This window comes from Brassica napus, chromosome A6, assembly GCF_020379485.1.
Source record: "Brassica napus cultivar Da-Ae chromosome A6, Da-Ae, whole genome shotgun sequence".
NCBI classification, from domain to species: domain Eukaryota; kingdom Viridiplantae; phylum Streptophyta; class Magnoliopsida; order Brassicales; family Brassicaceae; genus Brassica; species Brassica napus.
Window position 1 is genome coordinate 10,407,914 of NC_063439.1, and position 16,997 is coordinate 10,424,910.

Here is a 16,997-nt window from a genome sequence, read left to right on the forward strand (position 1 = left end):
ATTTAATTACTGCACCCTTAAATAATATTTTATTAAAACATTAGAGAACTGTGTTTTGAGTTGTTTTGTCAAAATTGTACAAAAATCTATGCTTTTTCTTATTTGTCACGAAAATTTATATGTTAAACTTTCTTTTACAAAATTCTTAACTTTGTCACGAAAACAAAAATTTATGTTTTTCATATTTGTCAATGTTCTCACACTTTCAAATAATATATTAGCTTAGTCACTTACTTATTTTTTTTGTACAAAACAAAGTATCGGAGTCTTGAAAGTTGAATCTATATTATTGTAAATGTACATAAGAGTTTGTGATTACATATTTAGTGATTCTTGTATATGTATCCAAGAAAGTTTCAATGGCTTAGTGGTGTCTGTCCTATATTTATGTCATATTAACCCGGGTTCGATCCTTTCCTCTGCATTGTTTTTTTTATTTTTTACGAAAAAATGAATGAGATGACGTAGCAACTTCGGACTATCTGATTGGACAATTTTTTATGCCTACGTGGACACTCTAAGAGGAGGTTATATCCTCCTTTTAGTATAGTATATAGATGTTATAACGTTTGTTTCTTTTTCTCAAAGCTTTTGATTTTTGTAGGCTAAGAACCCTTTGACAAATATTGATCTTTTCTCTAACCATAACATTTACACACTTAATGCACCTTAGGATAAAGCTTTCTGTCATAGCAATAGAGTCGTAAACCAGGTACACACACCTTTCCTGGATTCATATACAGTTAGTTACCTCTCTCTAGAGCTTAGCTGCCAATCCTCATTTGTGATTTCACCAATTCTAGTGTATCTATTATCAATCAGTCATATGTCCATTGCAAAGTATTCGTTTTTAACGGCTGGTCGTATGAATCATTTGATAATATGTATGTCTAAAATCGAAATAGTCGGCTTCTTGTATCTTTTTGTCCGGTTCTACTAGCCAAGACAAAATACAAAGACTAATGAAATGATAAGAAACCAAACCGGAGTATTTGTGTTCAGACCGAAACCAAGTCAACGACACCAAGAAATTACTTATAAAGTCAGAATGTCAAAATAAAACCTCATTTACCTCTCGTGAAACCCTAATTTTCCAATTCGATCAGAGAAGGAAGCTATGGACGCCATTGATTCCGCCATCGATCCACTCAGAGATTTCGCTAAGAGCAGCGTCCGTCTCGTCCAGCGCTGTCACAAACCCGATCGCAAGGGTACGCCCATTTCATTTTTTTTTAAATCTTTCAGAAATTAGAGGAATGTGCTACGATTCTTGAGTTTCATTTTGGATCTGGAGATCTGTAATATTGATTTGTGTTTTTATTTTTCCCCAGAATTCACGAAGGTGGCTGTGCGTACGGCGATAGGATTTGTGGTAATGGGATTCGTAGGGTTCTTCGTGAAGCTCGTATTCATCCCAATCAACAACATCATCGTTGGATCTTCTTAGGCTTAATACTCTTTTTACCAGGTTTTACACTTATCTGATGATTTTGGCGACATAGTTATAATAACAAGTCAATATGGCAAATGGATCTGCATAGATAGGGGTTATGTTTCTTGCTTTGAATCAATGGGTCTGCTCATTGCTCCTTGACTAGACCACAGGGATTTGTAGTTATATTGGCGGACATAAGTTGCTGTTATAACATGAGAGAATTTAGGATGAATTTTCAGCTGGTTTCTTGCCTCAGAAAGGTTTAAAAAGCTTTGCTTCATCTACATTGCTTTACCAGATTCGCTACGCTTGTGTCTCATTGTATATTTGCCCTTTATTTATCCCATCCTGAGTTTTTATTTGTTCTGAATCTGTTCTCTGCGGTTTGTCATCGAGTCTTTGTATCATCTTGATTTGAGTTTATTGTTCATGAGGGTAGGTTGCCTTGTAGTCTTTCTTTACCCTGCGTATCTTTAATCGTATTTTTTTTTGTACTACCCTTTGGTTGTTTATTTGAAGCAAGATATCATGATAATGAAAACGTCATATGTGAAAGTATCTCTAATTTAAACTAAGCTGTTGTTTTTGCAGGCTATGCGCCAAGGAGTAGGAAGGAAAGAGACTCCAAAACCTGTTGTGAAACCTTGTATTCTGTTTTTTTTCTAGGTTACATTTTCTCCCTTGTGGCTTAATTTTCTATACTTGTTTGAATTTTCTTGTTTCTTTTGATCTTCTCTTGCTATTGCCTAAACTAACAGAGATTTACTTTTTTTTTTTTTTTGTATACCAAAAAAGTATAGTCCTCAAAAACTAGGCTTTAAACACGAAATACCAACCCAAGCCATCATATTATTGTGATATTCGTATGCAGCGTAGATTCAGATCTCATAATGAAAGGGATAAGAGAACTAATTATAAATCCCTCTCATCCAGAAATTCTACAACTAGTGGCACAAATCGCAAAGTATATTCTCTCTCAGAAAAGATGTAACCTTACCTTAAGTTTGTAATAATTGAGGTAAGTTTGTAATAATTGAAAAAGGATCTTACTGAGTTATCACGTAATTGGAATACTAATTTTGCTTACATGGCGGTTTGAGATTCAATTGAAAATTTTGTTAGTTTAAAATAAATTGCTAGGGAATATTATATTATATAGTATGTCAATTATAGATCTTTCATTTATTAAATTGAAATTATTATATATTTTTTCCTTAAATAAAAATAACGCAATTACCTAATGTGATCAAGATATATATTACAATTAATGATTTTAAATAATAAATATTTACTAACAATATGTATATTTTCTATCATTTTTGTTTAATTATTTATTATTAAAATAAATTACACAATTACATTAATCATATAATAAAAATATAATTTTTTTTTGTATATGTTGTATTTTGAATTTTTCAAAACGAGTATAAATTACTAAAACTGCTAAAAGTCTCACATAAAGTTTTGTGATCAAGGTTTAATTTTATTTCTATAATAAGATACAATGATTATAAGATCATATGAATAAATAATTTTATTTTAATAGGTATTTATGTTAATATATATATATATATATATATTTCATATTGTTTAAATTAAACTATACATCATATGAAAATACATACTTATATTTTGATATATGCGTTGAACATATATTGATAAGTTAATATTTTAATTTTGAAATCTTTTTTGTTTCTTTAAAGAATTATAAATTATTGAAAGCACTAAACATTCCACATTAAAAAATAATCATTTGTGTAAAATTTTGTTACACAAATATGCAAATAATCATAAAATCATATGAGTAGAAACCTCATTTAATAAATATCCATATTAAAAGTATACTATATATCTATGTTAATATCATTTAAATTTAATTATATATCATATATGATAAATAAGATTGATTGTTTTGATTTATTTACCCTAAAATAATTGCGAATAAACAAGAGCGGTTGTTTGATTTATATGCGCACGCCAATTTATTACATAATAGTAAATGATTTCTTAGTTATTTAATATATAATTATTATTTTATTATTTCATAATATGTAAAAAACATAAAATAAGTAATAAATATAAAATATTTATTCTGCTCAAAGTGCAAATCTTAACCTAAGTATGTATCTCTTTAATAATTTTAAATCTTAAATATTTTCTAAATCTCAGGCCAAAAAAACTATAAGAAAATGAAAATAAACTCAAAATCAATATTTATATCGAACAATAACCAAAATTAAAAAAAAAAAGACACAAAAATGAGAAACATATTGAAGAGGATTGGCACATGAATGTATACCTCTCATAACTATAATTAACTTTTAAATTGCTAAATCATGATATAAACCGAGCTGCCATAGTTTCATTGTAACCAAATAGCAGACCTGAGATTCTTGGCCAAAACATTAGGTTCTTATGTGATAAGTGATTTTTTGACCTAAAATAATTTTTAAAATGAGATCAGCTCACCAGTAAACAAATTACGTAATTAACACAAAAGTTTTTAAAAAATTGTTTAAGGGCCACAAATATTTATTCGATCAAGAATATAAATTTTATTTTCCATACGATATTTCTTAAATAATTTCCTATAAATTCACTATGCCAAGGCGCATGTCTTATACTAGTCTATAAATAAAGATCAAACCAAAATTACAAGGACATTTTTGTCATCACAAAATAAATTTTTCACTAAGTCTCATTTTTAAAAACGATTCGGGTTTTTTCTATATGGATTCCTTATTTGTTCTCCTCAAAGCTTATGTCGGGGGCGACAACAACATCTTCTTTGATCTCCTTCTCGGCAAAACCATCTCATCACTCATTCTCAAAATCTCCACTACCCATTTCCAAAATCTCCATTCCCTTCTCCTTAAAGCCCCAAAAACCCTCCTACCATCGCTGTCATCCTCCTGCACCGCTGTTCTCAACTAACACATCAACATCGCAAATTCCTCTCATGAAAAACCCACCAAGAATACAACTTTCATCTCCCGATTCGCTCCCGACGAGCCCCACAAGAGAGCCGACATCCTCATCGAAGCCCTCAAGCATCAAGGCGTCGAAACAGTCTTCGCTTACCCAGGAGGCACATTCATGGAGATCCACCAACTCCACGATCAGCAACGTCCTTCCTCGTCACAAACAAGGAGGTGTCTTCGCTTCCTAGGGCATTTCTCGTTCCTCTGGTAAATCCGAAATCTGCATCGCCACTTCCGGTCCAGGCGCCACCAATCTCGTCAGCGTATTAGCCAACGCGATGCTTGACAGTGTCCCTCTCATCACGATCACTGGACAGGTGGTGCAAACGCTTTTCAAGAGACGCCCATCGTTGAGGTAACGAGGTCTATTACGAAATCATCTTTACTTTTTCTTGTAATTGTTATTAATAGAATAAGATTATACTCGAACTGATATAGATCCGACAAGACTGAACCGTATCCAATCGACAAATTCTAATTTTCCAAAAAATCCAAACTTACCAGATGAAGATCCAAAATAGGCTTGAATATAGTATCCGGAATCTACTAGAAATTAAATAAAAATCCGGGTTCGGTCTGGATCTATGCTAAAGTATATGTTGGGTCATCTTTCTTTGGACCAGCGGATCTCAGTTTGGGTATGGATCCTATCTGAGATTTGATCGGATATCCGAAGTATCTGAAACTTATTGCATATATTAGGTATATTTGAGTGGTAATTTTAGTAATTCAGATAATTATTTTTTTAAGTTTTGGGTTTGATTATAATTTTTGGTTCGGGTAAAATTTTAGACTAAATTTTGGGTATTTTTTAGGGTTTTTGGGTCTGATTTTGGGTATTTTTCGAGTTTTTGAATGAAGTTAGGATACTTCGGATCTTTTTTGGGTTTTCGAATCAAGTTTGGTTACTTCGGATCCTTTTCTAGTTTAAAATAGCCGAACTAATCCGAACTCAAAAGATATCTGAAAATTGCAGGTGTTTTATGGATATTATAATTTTAGATCCGAATCAATCCAGATTCAATCGGAACTGTTCGGGACAAAAAACTTCAAAAATCCTAATTGGGTCCAAATGTCAAGGACTCGGTTTTTGATAATAAGAAGACGCGAATGTCCAAACCTAATTCGACTGACCGGTTAGATTTAGTAAATAGACACGTTCGAGGAAAAAGAAAATTAACATTTATTAGTGATTTGCAACCGCCTCAGATCTCTGTCGATAAATAGAGCATGCGATAAACTGGAACTAAAAGAAAAGAAAAGAGAAAAAACATGGGCTTATTTGTGATATAACCATAAAAGAAAAGTTAAATTAGTTTTGTAGAAAGAGGTTAGAGAGAAGAGGAGAGAGAGGATGATTTTGGTTATATAATGAATTAGTGTTATAAACCAAAAAGTGGACGACTCATAACCGGCCTGAACCGGTCGTAACGCACCATCTGTATCAGATCATAGTCGGCCATGTTTTCCCTATGCCTTATGTACTTAGGTTTTCATTTTCCTAGTTGTGGTTGTTTTTCTTTTTACCTAAGGATTAGGATTAGGACTATTTCCTTTTTACTATGACGGTCTAAACTTGTATATAAGGCAGCTTCAGGTTGCGCAGGATGTGAGAGATGGATCAAACAGGGAGAGACTTGAAAAGTTCTCTTCGTCCGAAGATAAATCAAACGGTGTTGGTGCAGTAGAGGCGGCGATGCTGTCTTTGTCCGTTGAAGATGAAACTGAAAAGGCGATATTGTCTTTGTCCGTAGCTGCCGAAAAGATGGATCCCTCACATTTTGCGGCTTGCCTGGATGAAGTATTGGTAAGTGAAATTCGGATTGATCCGTTTTGTCTAAATTTAGAAATCGAATTTTAATTAGGGTTTGTTTGTTTGTTTGTTTGTTTGTTAATATAACGAGGGTTGGTTTCTCCCGGCGGCGCAGATGTTGGAATTAATCAATTACTGAAAGAGTATGAGTTTCACTTGAATGTTTGAGTTGTATTCACGTCAATATTTAAAGTACAAAGGGATAGCTACAAGTTAGGGATCTTCCCATTAGTTACGTAACAATCGTATAACTAACCAGAGAATATTCAGAAGAATATTATCAAGTATCTTTCACCCTCCCGCAGTTGCAGCGTCGGGTTCTGAGACGCCTAAACTGGACCTGAAGTTGGTGAAGATTAAAGAAGGAAGTCCCTTTGTAAATATATCCGCGTACTGTAATGACGAAGGCACATGAATGACACGAACTTGCCCCATTTGTACCTTTTCTCGTACGAAATGGATGTCGATCTCTATGTGTTTGGTCCTTTGATGCTGTACTGGATTTGATGACAAGTAGACTGCACTAATGTTGTCACAATAGATGATCGAAGCTTGTTTGAGCGGGAAGTCCATTTCCAAGAGTAGGTTTCGTATGCCGCAAGTCTCTGCAACTGCATTGGCCACGCCTTTATACTCTGCTTCTGCGCTTGACCGAGAAACTGTTGGTTGTCGTTTGGCCGACCAGGAGATTAGATTGTCTCCTAAGAAGACGTCGAAGCCTGAAGTTGAGCGCCTGGTTGTTGGACAGCCTGCCCAGTCGGCATCAGTGTACGCTACCAACGACAGACCTTAATGCTTGAGTAGTTGGAGACCATAGTGGGATGTGCCTTGTATGTACCGAAGAATTCGCCGGAGTGCTTTCATATGAGGCTCGCGAGGGTCATGCATAAAGAGGCAAATCTGCTGGACCGCGTAAGATATATCAGGCCTGGTGAAAGTGAGGTATTGGAGAGATCCAGCCAAGCTTCTATACTCTGTTGGATTAGACAGCGGTGTGCCTTCTTTATCCGAGAGTTTTGATTGCATATCTACTGGAGTGGTGCAGGGCTTGCAGTCCTTCATACCTGCGCGTTCTATGATTTCTTCAGCATATCTGGTTTGATTCAGAAATAGACCTTTGTCGTTGAAGATTGCTGAAACACCGAGGAAGGAGCTGATTTGTCCCATGTCTGTCATCGGGAACTCATCTTTCAGCGCATTCCGTCTCGAAGTGTTGGTGAGGATGCCGTTACGATGATGTCATCAACATACAGCAAGAGATATGCGCGATCTGCTCCTTTCCTGTAGATGAACAAGCTCATATCGCTTTTAGATTGGTTAAAGCCATGTTGAGTTATGAAAGCAACAAATCGAGCATTCCAAGCTCTTGGCGCTTGTTTCAGACCATATATGGACCGCTTGAGCCAGCAGACATGTTTCGGCTTTGTTTTATCAACAAAACCGGGGGGTTGAAACATGTAGACGGTCTCGTCAAGGTTGCCATGAAGGAAAGCATTCTGGACGTCAAGTTGGTTGATTGGCCACGAGTTAGCTAGTGCGAGATGTAGCACCAGACGGATCGTGGCAGGCTTGACGACGGGGCTGTAAGTCTCAGTGAAATCTATGCCCTCTTCCTGTGATTTCCCATTTGCAACCAGCCTCGATTTGTGTTTCTTGAAAGTTCCATCTGCATTGTATTTATGCTTATGTAGCCACATTGAACGCATAATATTAGTATTAGGTGGTCTCGGAACAAGATCAAAAGTATCACTTTTAATAATAGCTTCGTACTCGTCGTTCATAGACGGGTTCCAATTTGGATCTTGGAGAGCATCAAGATAGCTTTTTGGTAGAGGTTTTTGGTTCTGATAGGAGGGAGACAATCTGTTTAGGCTTTTTAATACCATGCTTTGATCTTGTTGTCATGGTGTGCCTTGGAGCCTCATTAGTTGGTGGTACAACTTGAGTTGGCTGCGGTGATACAGTGGGTATCACAGCTGGAGTAGGAGTGGTAGTGGACGACTGATTTTGAAGAATCGCACGAAACAGAGGAGAGGGTCCCGTGTCTTTGTCGAGGAAGTCATAAGTTGGTGACTTCTCGGTTTTTGAAGAAGGATAAGGGAAGCACGTTTCATCAAAGTTAACGTGTCTGGAGATGATGATCTTTTTGGTAGTAAGATCGAAGCAACGGTACCCTTTGTGGTTAAGAGGGTAGCCGAGGAAGATACAAGCAGAGGATCGAGGTGATAATTTTGGTGTATGGGAATGGTTTATGTTAGGGTAGCAAAGGCACCCAAACGTGCGAAGGTGAGTGTAGGAGGGAGTTTTGGAGAAGAGTTTGGTATAGGGTGTTTTGTTTTGGATAGCTTTTGAGGGAAGGATATTTAAGATATGAACAACGGTATGCATAGCTTCAACCCAGAAAGTAGGTGGTAGTTGAGCTTGGAACAGGAGGCTTCGGATACCGTTGTTAACAGTGCGGATCATCCTCTCAGATCGGCCGTTTTGTTGGGATGTATAGGGACAAGAGAAGCGGAATTGAATGCCATGAGCGGCAAAGTAATCATGGAACTTGGCATTGTCATATTCTTTGCCATTGTCACATTGGAAGGATTTGATTCCTCTTTTGAATTGAGTTTGAACATATGCGACAAAATGCAGGAACTTAGAGAAGACTTCCGACTTTGATCTGAGAGGATAAACCCATAAGAAATGTGAGAATTCATCCAAAAACAGAATGTAATAGTTAATTCCGCTTAAGCTTTGGACAGGTGATGTCCATAAGTCTGAATGAATAACATCAAAAGGTGCAGTGACAGTAGAAATAGAAGTTGAAAAGGGAAGTTTTATTTGCTTTCCAAGCTGACAAGAGTTGCAGAGATTTGTGAGGTCTCTTTTATTACAAGGTAAAGTAGAGTTTGAGAGAAGAGAATTTAAAGTGTGAGTGCTCGGGTGAGCAAGACGACAGTGCCAGATGGTGGAGGTAGTTGCCGAAAGGGCTGAATGCTGGCCTGTAGCTTTATTGAGAGAAGGGACTAAAGGATATAGATCACCAGTACTGTCACTGCGGAGAATCGTCTCCTTGCTCATTAGATCCTTCACAGAGAAACCACATGGATCAAATTCAATCGAGCAAGAGTTATCACGAGTAAATTGTCTAACAGAAATGAGGTTTTTGATGATAGATGGAGTAACCAACACGTTTGAGAGAGAGAGAGGACGAGAGTGAGTTGAAAAAGAAACAGAACCGGCTTTTTGTATAGGAATGCTCGAACCATTTGCAACCGTTACGGACTTTCCAGTGCTAAGATCAAAAGTGAACTTTAGATTACCTGTCGAGTTTGACAAATGTGCAGTAGCACCTGAATCCATGTACCATTGCGCGTCGCTAGGATCCACCAGTGTCATTGTGTTGAATGCTGTCGCGAATCAACAGTTGGCTCGGGTTTCTGACTTCCGTTGTTTGGACCTTGGATCTGCAGAGCTGGTCGTGGACCTATGATCCCTTGTTGGAAGTACTGTTGTTGGGGACCTTGAAACCATGGTGGGAACTGTTGTTGTTGTGGCCAGAACTGGTAACCGTTAGTCCAGAAAGGGGCGTTCCATTGTTGAACCTGAGGGCGAGGCTGATTGTTGAATCTTCTGCCACGACCTCTGTGATTGTTTCTGCCACGTCCTCTGTTCTGAGTTGAGCGGTTGTTGTTGTGATGCTGATGTTGATGTGGAGAGCTTTTGCGGTCACTGGTCGTTTCTGAGGCGGTGAGTATCTTGTCTGATGATGGTGAATCCTTGTGGTGGAGTGATTGTTTGTTGCCGCGGTTCAAACGATCTTCCTCCAGTATTAGCATGTTCCTAGCCTCATTGAACGAGGGGAAGGGCTGCCTGTGGATGATGACATTGATGATGTGATCGTATTTGTGAGAGAGACCATTCAGCATGTAGGTTACCAACGTGCGTTCAGTCACTGCAGCATCGAGGTTCCTGAGCAAATCCGAGATTTGTTTCATTTCTTGACAGTAATCGTGGATCGAGAGATCGCCTTGTTCCTTGGTGCGAAGTTTGTTGTCGAGTTGAACAGCTCGAGCTTCTTTGTTGTTCCTGAAGAAGTTTTCGATTCGGATCCAAGCTTCACGAGACGTTCCACCAGTTTGGAACGTGCTCCGGAACAGATTCTTAGATAGAGTCCCGTAGAGCCAAAGCTTAACGAGACCATCCTTCTTCTGCCAAGCTGCATCATTGTCATTCTCTGGGAGCAGAGTACCATCAAGGTGGCCTGAGACGTCGAAGCTTTGACAATGTAGAAGGAAGAGTTCACGCCACGCATCGTAATTGTGGTCGTTGATATCAAGGAGAATGGGAATGTGGGATTTGATATTTGTTACGCCATAGGCGGGGTCAAGAAAAGCTTGTACTGCAGCCATTGAAGCGCAGAAGAGAAGAAGTAGAAGAGAGTAAGGAGAGAGGAAAAGGAAGCGGAAGATTGGGTTAGAGGTATCGTGAACCCTCTGATACCATGAAAGAGTATGAGTTTCCCTTGAATGTGTGAGTTGTATTCACGTCAATATTTAAAGTACAAAGGGATAGCTACAAGTTAGGGATCTTCCCATTAGTTACGTAACAATCGTATAACTAACTAGAGAATATTCAGAAGAATATTATCAAGTATCTTTCAATTACTATGGGAATGTACTTTCCCATGTATCCTTTCAATGGGTCACCATGTTCGAGGAGTATCCTTTATCCAAGCTCATTGATGTATGTGAGCCTTTTGTGAATAATCTAAAAGTCTTGTTAGTTAGCTGGTTAGGTTAGCTGCTGATGATATCTTTTTCTTTTTGCTTAATTGTAACAGGTTCCGATATCTCTTATTCCTAACCCTGTCTACCAAAAATCTATCGATTTCATCAACACACTTCCGTTCGACACACTACCTGCCTTTGTACTATGGTCCTCTGATCTCATTCTCACTGAATGGCCTCGAGTTGTCAAAGTTGAACAACGTAATTCTAACAAATTTAAGGTTCAATTTTTTTTTTTTTTGGATTGGTGTGTGTTTTATTCAGTTTTAACTTTTTGTTTTAGACTCCAATGTTCTGTTTTTGTCTGACTTGTAGGTGGCAACATTTGTTGTATTGGCCATGGCGTTGCGTACTCAACCTGATGCCTTGACTCTGGTTTTAACAAATATGAAGGAGAGACCTACATATCAAGGCCAGGACAAGCTTCCGCTTATAATTTGGATGATGGCTCAGGTTCATTCTGATAAAACTACCGAGAGGGTCCAAATTTGTGTGTTTTTGTTTAAGTTTCTCAATTTTTAATTGAATGGTGACAGGCCTCCCAAGGTGATTTATCTGCTGGCTTGTTTTCATGGGTACAAACCTTGCTGCCACTAGTCGCTAACGAGTGCTGCAGCTCTCACTCAATTCATCTCATCCTCCAATTTGTTGAGATGTGAGTCACAGTTTTTAATATTTTCTCCCTTCCTCCTCTGCTTGCATGTCTAAAATCTTGTTTTTCTTTTCATCAGGATTTTGTCCTCGAATCCAGAGGCTCGGGCTGTACTCCTAAACGAACCTGTTAGGCATGGAGTGCGACTGCTTCCACATTGTTTTTTTGAGATGTTGGTGCGGCTTACATTCCCTGCTCCATCCGCTAGAGTAGAGTCAACACAGAGGTTTGAGGCTATTTATCCCTTGTTGAAGGAAGTAGCCCTTGCACCAGATATTAGTGCAAACGCACTGAAACAGATATTCACTTTTTCCTTGAAATTAGCTGGTGGACAAGGTATTGGTGGTAACAAATACGAAAACCTCTCTCTCTCTCTCTCTCTCTCTCTTGGCTTGGTGGTTCTGTTTGAATTCACCACCCTTTGCTTGTTTGTTTACAGGAAATCCTGCTCTAGCCAATGAAGCTACAGCAATCGCCATCAGTTTTTGACGCAAAACGTTGATTGCTTTAAGCAATGGGATGTTCTCTACAAAGAGAATCTTGAAGCTAGCGTTGCTCTTCTTAATAAGCTTGTAGACGAATGGAAGGATCATTCCCTCAAACTTTCATCATCGTCCAGTGATACTCTCACTGTCAAGCATGCTATCAACAGCTTCAGGATGAAGGTAATAATAATGCCTCTCTTAGAATATTCTAAGCTTCTATTAACTAATATCATCTCTGACCTCACCTACTATAATATTATTATTTGTCTGTAGAACGAAAAAGCCATCACTGAAAGTGTAGCCAATCCTTCTCTTTACAAAGAAGCTGACCAGTCGTGCAAACTGATCTCAAGGAGACTCTCCCGTGGCATCGGAATAGCACCCTTAACCGCTATGGTTATAGCAGCTGCAGGAGGCGCTGTTGTAGCCGGAGCCGCACATGCTCTAATCTATCTTGCCAGGAGCAAAAAGTCCTCTTAATAGATGCTTATCAGAATATTACTTGTTGGCTTCTTTTAATCCCTTTCTTTGAAGCTATTATGATATATATATATATTTTTTATTTTGTTGTGACAATTACTGAATCCTGTAAAATATCTATACTATTAAAAGAGAAGGAGTCTAAAAAAATCTACTTAAACAATTGTTGGATCTATTCACTAGAAACTTAATATTTAATATTTACCTTAATCAATTAAAAATATATCAATATTATTAATATGATTTTTCCTAATTTTTACTCCTAGAATATTTCCATATCTAACAAACTGATTCCGTTATCAAACGAATTAATTATAATGTGTCTCTATTATTCAAATAATCATCAATATTACATATGTACATCCACACCATCTCACATACTACATCGTCGTAAATTCATAAGTGGTCTAATCTTATATAATAAAGTTGGGTTATGCTCTCACCACAGGCTTCCACGACATCAAGGAGAGGGGTGCTTTTCGCGACACGTGGCATCACCTCATTCTTCACATTTTTTTTTTCGTTAACAAAACCTGGGACCATTCGTCACGTATGTTTATGTTTTAAATGTATGGGCCGTTTTGCATTTGGGCTTTTAGACAAATGTATGATAATCTTTCTGCAACGATTTCATCTCAAACAAAACGGAGATGTTCACCTCTTTAATCGCAGAGGCCTAAAAATCTATTCGACAACAAACACCGTCTTCCTCTTCTCCCAAACCCGAACTCCCACCGTCTGTTAGAGATCACGAACGTAACGACTCGCCGCAACACGAAAGGTCGCAACATAAAACGATGTAATTAAGCCTCTCCATTAATTTCTATACACACCCATTCTTTTACGTTACATTTAATTTCCTTTTTTTCCACCTAAAAACCTTCAGAGACATCTACACTATAAATAATGAGGACGCCATGATCAATTTCCTCAATGCAAATAACCTGCAACCTTTCGTGACCTCTCATCTCCTCTCCTGCTGTTAGATTTAAAGTCCGGTTGTTCTCCGCTGGCGGTGGTCATGCTCCTGATTAATGAAAAGTCTGTCCCCCTTATCTTACATTTCCTTCTTTTAATCAGTGGCTTTGATGTTACGAGAAGCAACCACCGTTTCAAACTTTCAGATTCATCCATAGGTATTCGCTTCACCTAATCGTAATTACATAGAATCTTAATCCAACACTACGGAGCTTTTTAGGTTCTGATGATATGAATAATTCATGGCACTTACAAATACAGAAAACAGAACTCTTTTTTCCTTTTTTTATGAATCTCCAATAAAGAAGAGAATCTGTGTGTTATACAATCATGATTGATCTTCTACAGGTTTAAGTTATTTGCGTTCAGATAGATTCGTTCATTGCTATATGAGAACAGAGTACATGCTTTTGGATTAGCAGAAGAATCTAAGAATTGCTGATTTTGGAGTGGCTAGAGTTACTTAGAATCCAAAGGACATGGTTGGAGAAACTGGTACTCTTGGATACATGGCCCCGTAGGTAACAGAGAAACATAACTCATACGTTAAAGATTGCTTATCATGGGTTCAAAAACTCTTTTGGTGTGCGTAATAATGAAACTTGTGTGGTTAGGTTCTTCATGATAAAGCCATACAACAGAAGATGCAATGTTTATAGCTTTGGGATATGTTGTGGGAGATTTATTGTTGTGCTACTCCATCCTGATCTCGCCTTTGCTGATGTTATTTCTGCTTTTGTTCAGGTAAGTCAAACTTAAGATGCATCCCTATTTGTAGCATTTTGATATCTTTGGTTCTTATCGGGTTAAAATGGTTTTTGGCTTTGTAGGGTTAATAGAGAAAATGAAACAGCCTATCGATTTGCAATTCGGTTTTAGTTTCCTGCTCTGATTGATGCAGTGTTGGTCATGTGTTTGGTTTGGTATTAGTCTATTTGAGTTGAATTCAAGTTGGCTTGGTTAGAAATAACGTTAAGATTACTCTTTCTACGAATATAAAATGGTTTAGTTGATATAATATTTTATGTAATATGACTATTAGATTCGGATGTGTTTTTTTCCCCTAAGATTGTGTTGATGGTTTAGATTTTGGCAAAATTAATAACAAATTATCTTCAATTGATTTTGATGTTTTAGAATTTAAAATCGGGAATTCAATTGATTTGCAAAAAAATTGGGTTTGGTTATTCCTAGCTTTATTTATTTGTTGATCTATTCATTTGTGTCGATTGGAGAATAAGCTTATGATTGGATTTCATTACCCCTTTTTTTCTATTCTTTCTTCTTGATAATAAAATGGAGGAAGAACAAAGAGAATAATATAATTAAAAGAGTTTAAGAGTACATAACACCAATATCATATACATGCGCCTGCAAGCCTACAAGGTTCTCATACCAAAACGTATGGTAAGCGAGTGAGGGCACATACATTGGTATGAGAACCATGTAGGCTTGTAGCTGTTCTGTTCATGTGGAAGAAAGTCACTGAAGTAAGATTGTAGCCGGAACAAACATTCGAGTCTTACTTGAACACCATTTGGATTTAAATATTATAAAGCCTTTTTTTTCTATTGGTTGAGGTCTACTAGATTAATAATGTTAAATCAATCAATTATATGACAACACATGAGTTACAAATATTGTTTTTATTATTATAGATGCCAGTTAGTCAATGAGATTAAAATATTTGTATTTTTGTTTAATTGGTTTAAACATAACCTGAGACCGGTAATACTGAGATGTTGTCCAACATCATTATCGAGCATATGATGAAATGTTAGGAAGCGAATCCGGAGAAGCGGTCGTAGATGGAGGAAGTCGTTAAGATGCTTTAACGACTTGGATGATTCCAGAAGATCAAAGAACTGGCTGTTTCTGCTTTGTCGCTGGTCGTGGTCCTTGAATTTACATTCTTTACCCATTCCTAACATCTTATTATTATTATGTCCTCTAAGATCCGAATATAAGATAACATCTTATTATTAAAAGCATCCTATAAGATACCTTTCTGCATTTTGGATCAATGCTCTGTTATTTTCCCGTATAATATGTCTATCTATAAAAAGGTTTTTGTTATTATATATTTTTTGTGCGTTGTGATGTGAATATGAATATTGACGTTTGATTTCAGTATACAGCTAAAATGTCAACCACTAACATTCTTTTATACGAGTTGTGATAGCTTAAACATTAGACTAATAAAAAGAGTAATGTAAGAATTAAGTCGCAGCTTAATTCTTTGCTTTTATACTGAAGAATCATTTAGGTTACATGCTTTTACATTTGTATAAAAACAGTTTTTTTACAATAGTATTTTCTTAACACAAAATACCCATAGCAAATGAAAGTTTCTATGGCAATGCTTTTATTTAGTAATTATAATGTTAGGTAGTAGAGTAGAGGCCGCGTCGACCAACCAATGTTTGGTAAAAACCAATGTTACACGTGCTAAATAAAATAAAAGCGGACAATGCATGAAGCACATCAATATATCACTCTGTAAGATTAGAGTAATTACAGAAATATAAGATAAATAACTATTAGCACGAAAACCAATGTTACACGTGCTACTACTACAAGCAAATAATAAAGTTTGATTACATACTTAATTCTCAAAAAAAAAAAAAATTGTTTTCATACTATAAAGTAAAAAAATGTTAACTCCTGGGCTCAAGATACTATTTCGAAGACAAAATAATAAAACAAAACTATTCGAACTTTGTTAACATATACCAACCTCGGATTACAACTTAGGTATTGTCGAAGATTAAAATTTAGACATAAAAGATTAATGGTTATGAATTTTGGACAAATGTGAAAATAACAATGTCATACCTACAACGACAATGTCAAAAATAACAACTTCATGCCTACAATCTCCGGTACGCAAATTTGCTATTACATCAATCGCAAAAGCATCAGGTTAAATACTGGTTCCACCAAATATACACAACCCCATAAATTTAGAAACTAACTTCAAAAATATAGTTTCTTAATTAAAACATAAGAATCCAAACAAATTTTAAATAATAGTTATATTATTAATAAAATGCAACGCTAATATAAAGAGTGTATATTATATATTATGATGCTCTCTTAGAAATCCACACAAAATATAAAATATTATAGATAATCTTGATAAAAATTAACGAAGATATATTATAGATTTCAACTAAATTAACTTTGTTACAACTATTACCTTTTAATTCTACTTTTATTAAATCGATTAATCACAGTTACTAACGTTATTCCACTTTGTACTAAACAACTTCAAAACAAATTAATACACTACGATTGCTAATCACTATCAAATGGATCGTTAAAAAAATCATTATCTTTCAACATATTTTCATCTTCATATTTTCTTTAGTAAAACTTTAAATTGAATTGTAGAT

General features: G+C 36.3%; 3 protein-coding genes, 1 long non-coding RNA gene and 1 pseudogene across 6 annotated transcripts; 3 read left to right on the plus strand and 2 right to left on the minus strand.

Annotated features, from left to right (window-relative positions):
- Nucleotides 1–953: 953 nt before the first annotated feature.
- LOC106430813 (protein transport protein Sec61 subunit gamma-3) lies at nt 954–2,210 on the plus strand. The gene is made up of 3 exons (XM_013871613.3): nt 954–1,211; nt 1,332–1,468; nt 2,027–2,210. Exons 1-2 carry the CDS (start codon nt 1,118–1,120, stop codon nt 1,445–1,447), a joined length of 210 nt encoding a protein of 69 aa, XP_013727067.1. The 5' UTR covers nt 954–1,117; the 3' UTR covers nt 1,448–1,468; nt 2,027–2,210.
- Nucleotides 2,211–6,789: 4,579 nt separating this feature from the next.
- LOC125610292 (uncharacterized mitochondrial protein AtMg00810-like) lies at nt 6,790–7,466 on the minus strand. Its single transcript, XM_048782622.1, has one exon. It carries the CDS (start codon nt 7,403–7,405, stop codon nt 7,019–7,021), a length of 387 nt encoding a protein of 128 aa, XP_048638579.1. The 5' UTR covers nt 7,406–7,466; the 3' UTR covers nt 6,790–7,018.
- A 2,135-nt stretch (nt 7,467–9,601) lies between these two features.
- Nucleotides 9,602–10,646, minus strand: LOC125610293. The gene has a single exon (XM_048782623.1). The coding sequence runs from the start codon at nt 10,627–10,629 to the stop codon at nt 9,613–9,615; it is 1,017 nt and encodes a 338-aa protein (XP_048638580.1). The 5' UTR covers nt 10,630–10,646; the 3' UTR covers nt 9,602–9,612.
- Nucleotides 10,647–10,688: 42 nt separating this feature from the next.
- On the plus strand, nt 10,689–12,778 carry LOC106430779 (annotated as a pseudogene).
- A 514-nt stretch (nt 12,779–13,292) lies between these two features.
- Nucleotides 13,293–15,685, plus strand: LOC125610294. Of its 3 annotated transcripts, none has more exons than XR_007340351.1 (5): nt 13,293–13,423; nt 13,511–13,760; nt 13,951–14,123; nt 14,217–14,346; nt 14,433–15,363. It is a non-coding gene; the product is annotated as an uncharacterized LOC125610294 (long non-coding RNA). The 3 variants fall into 3 exon arrangements; XR_007340350.1 differs by lacking the exons at nt 13,293–13,423; nt 14,433–15,363 and adding exons at nt 15,384–15,547; nt 15,603–15,685 and having other exon boundaries at nt 13,458–13,760; XR_007340349.1 differs by lacking the exon at nt 13,293–13,423 and having other exon boundaries at nt 13,458–13,760.
- Nucleotides 15,686–16,997: the final 1,312 nt, after the last annotated feature.

Bases quoted from the DNA above. Each gene is read 5' to 3' on its own strand.
- LOC125610293 (XM_048782623.1), bottom strand. From the start codon at position 10,629: ATGGCTGCAGTACAAGCTTTTCTTGACCCCGCCTATGGCGTAACAAAT.
- LOC125610292 (XM_048782622.1), bottom strand. From the start codon at position 7,405: ATGACAGACATGGGACAAATCAGCTCCTTCCTCGGTGTTTCAGCAATC.
- LOC106430813 (XM_013871613.3), top strand. From the start codon at position 1,118: ATGGACGCCATTGATTCCGCCATCGATCCACTCAGAGATTTCGCTAAG. The intron at 1,212-1,331 runs GTACGCCCATTT...ATTTTTCCCCAG, and splicing joins TCACAAACCCGATCGCAAGG to AATTCACGAAGGTGGCTGTG.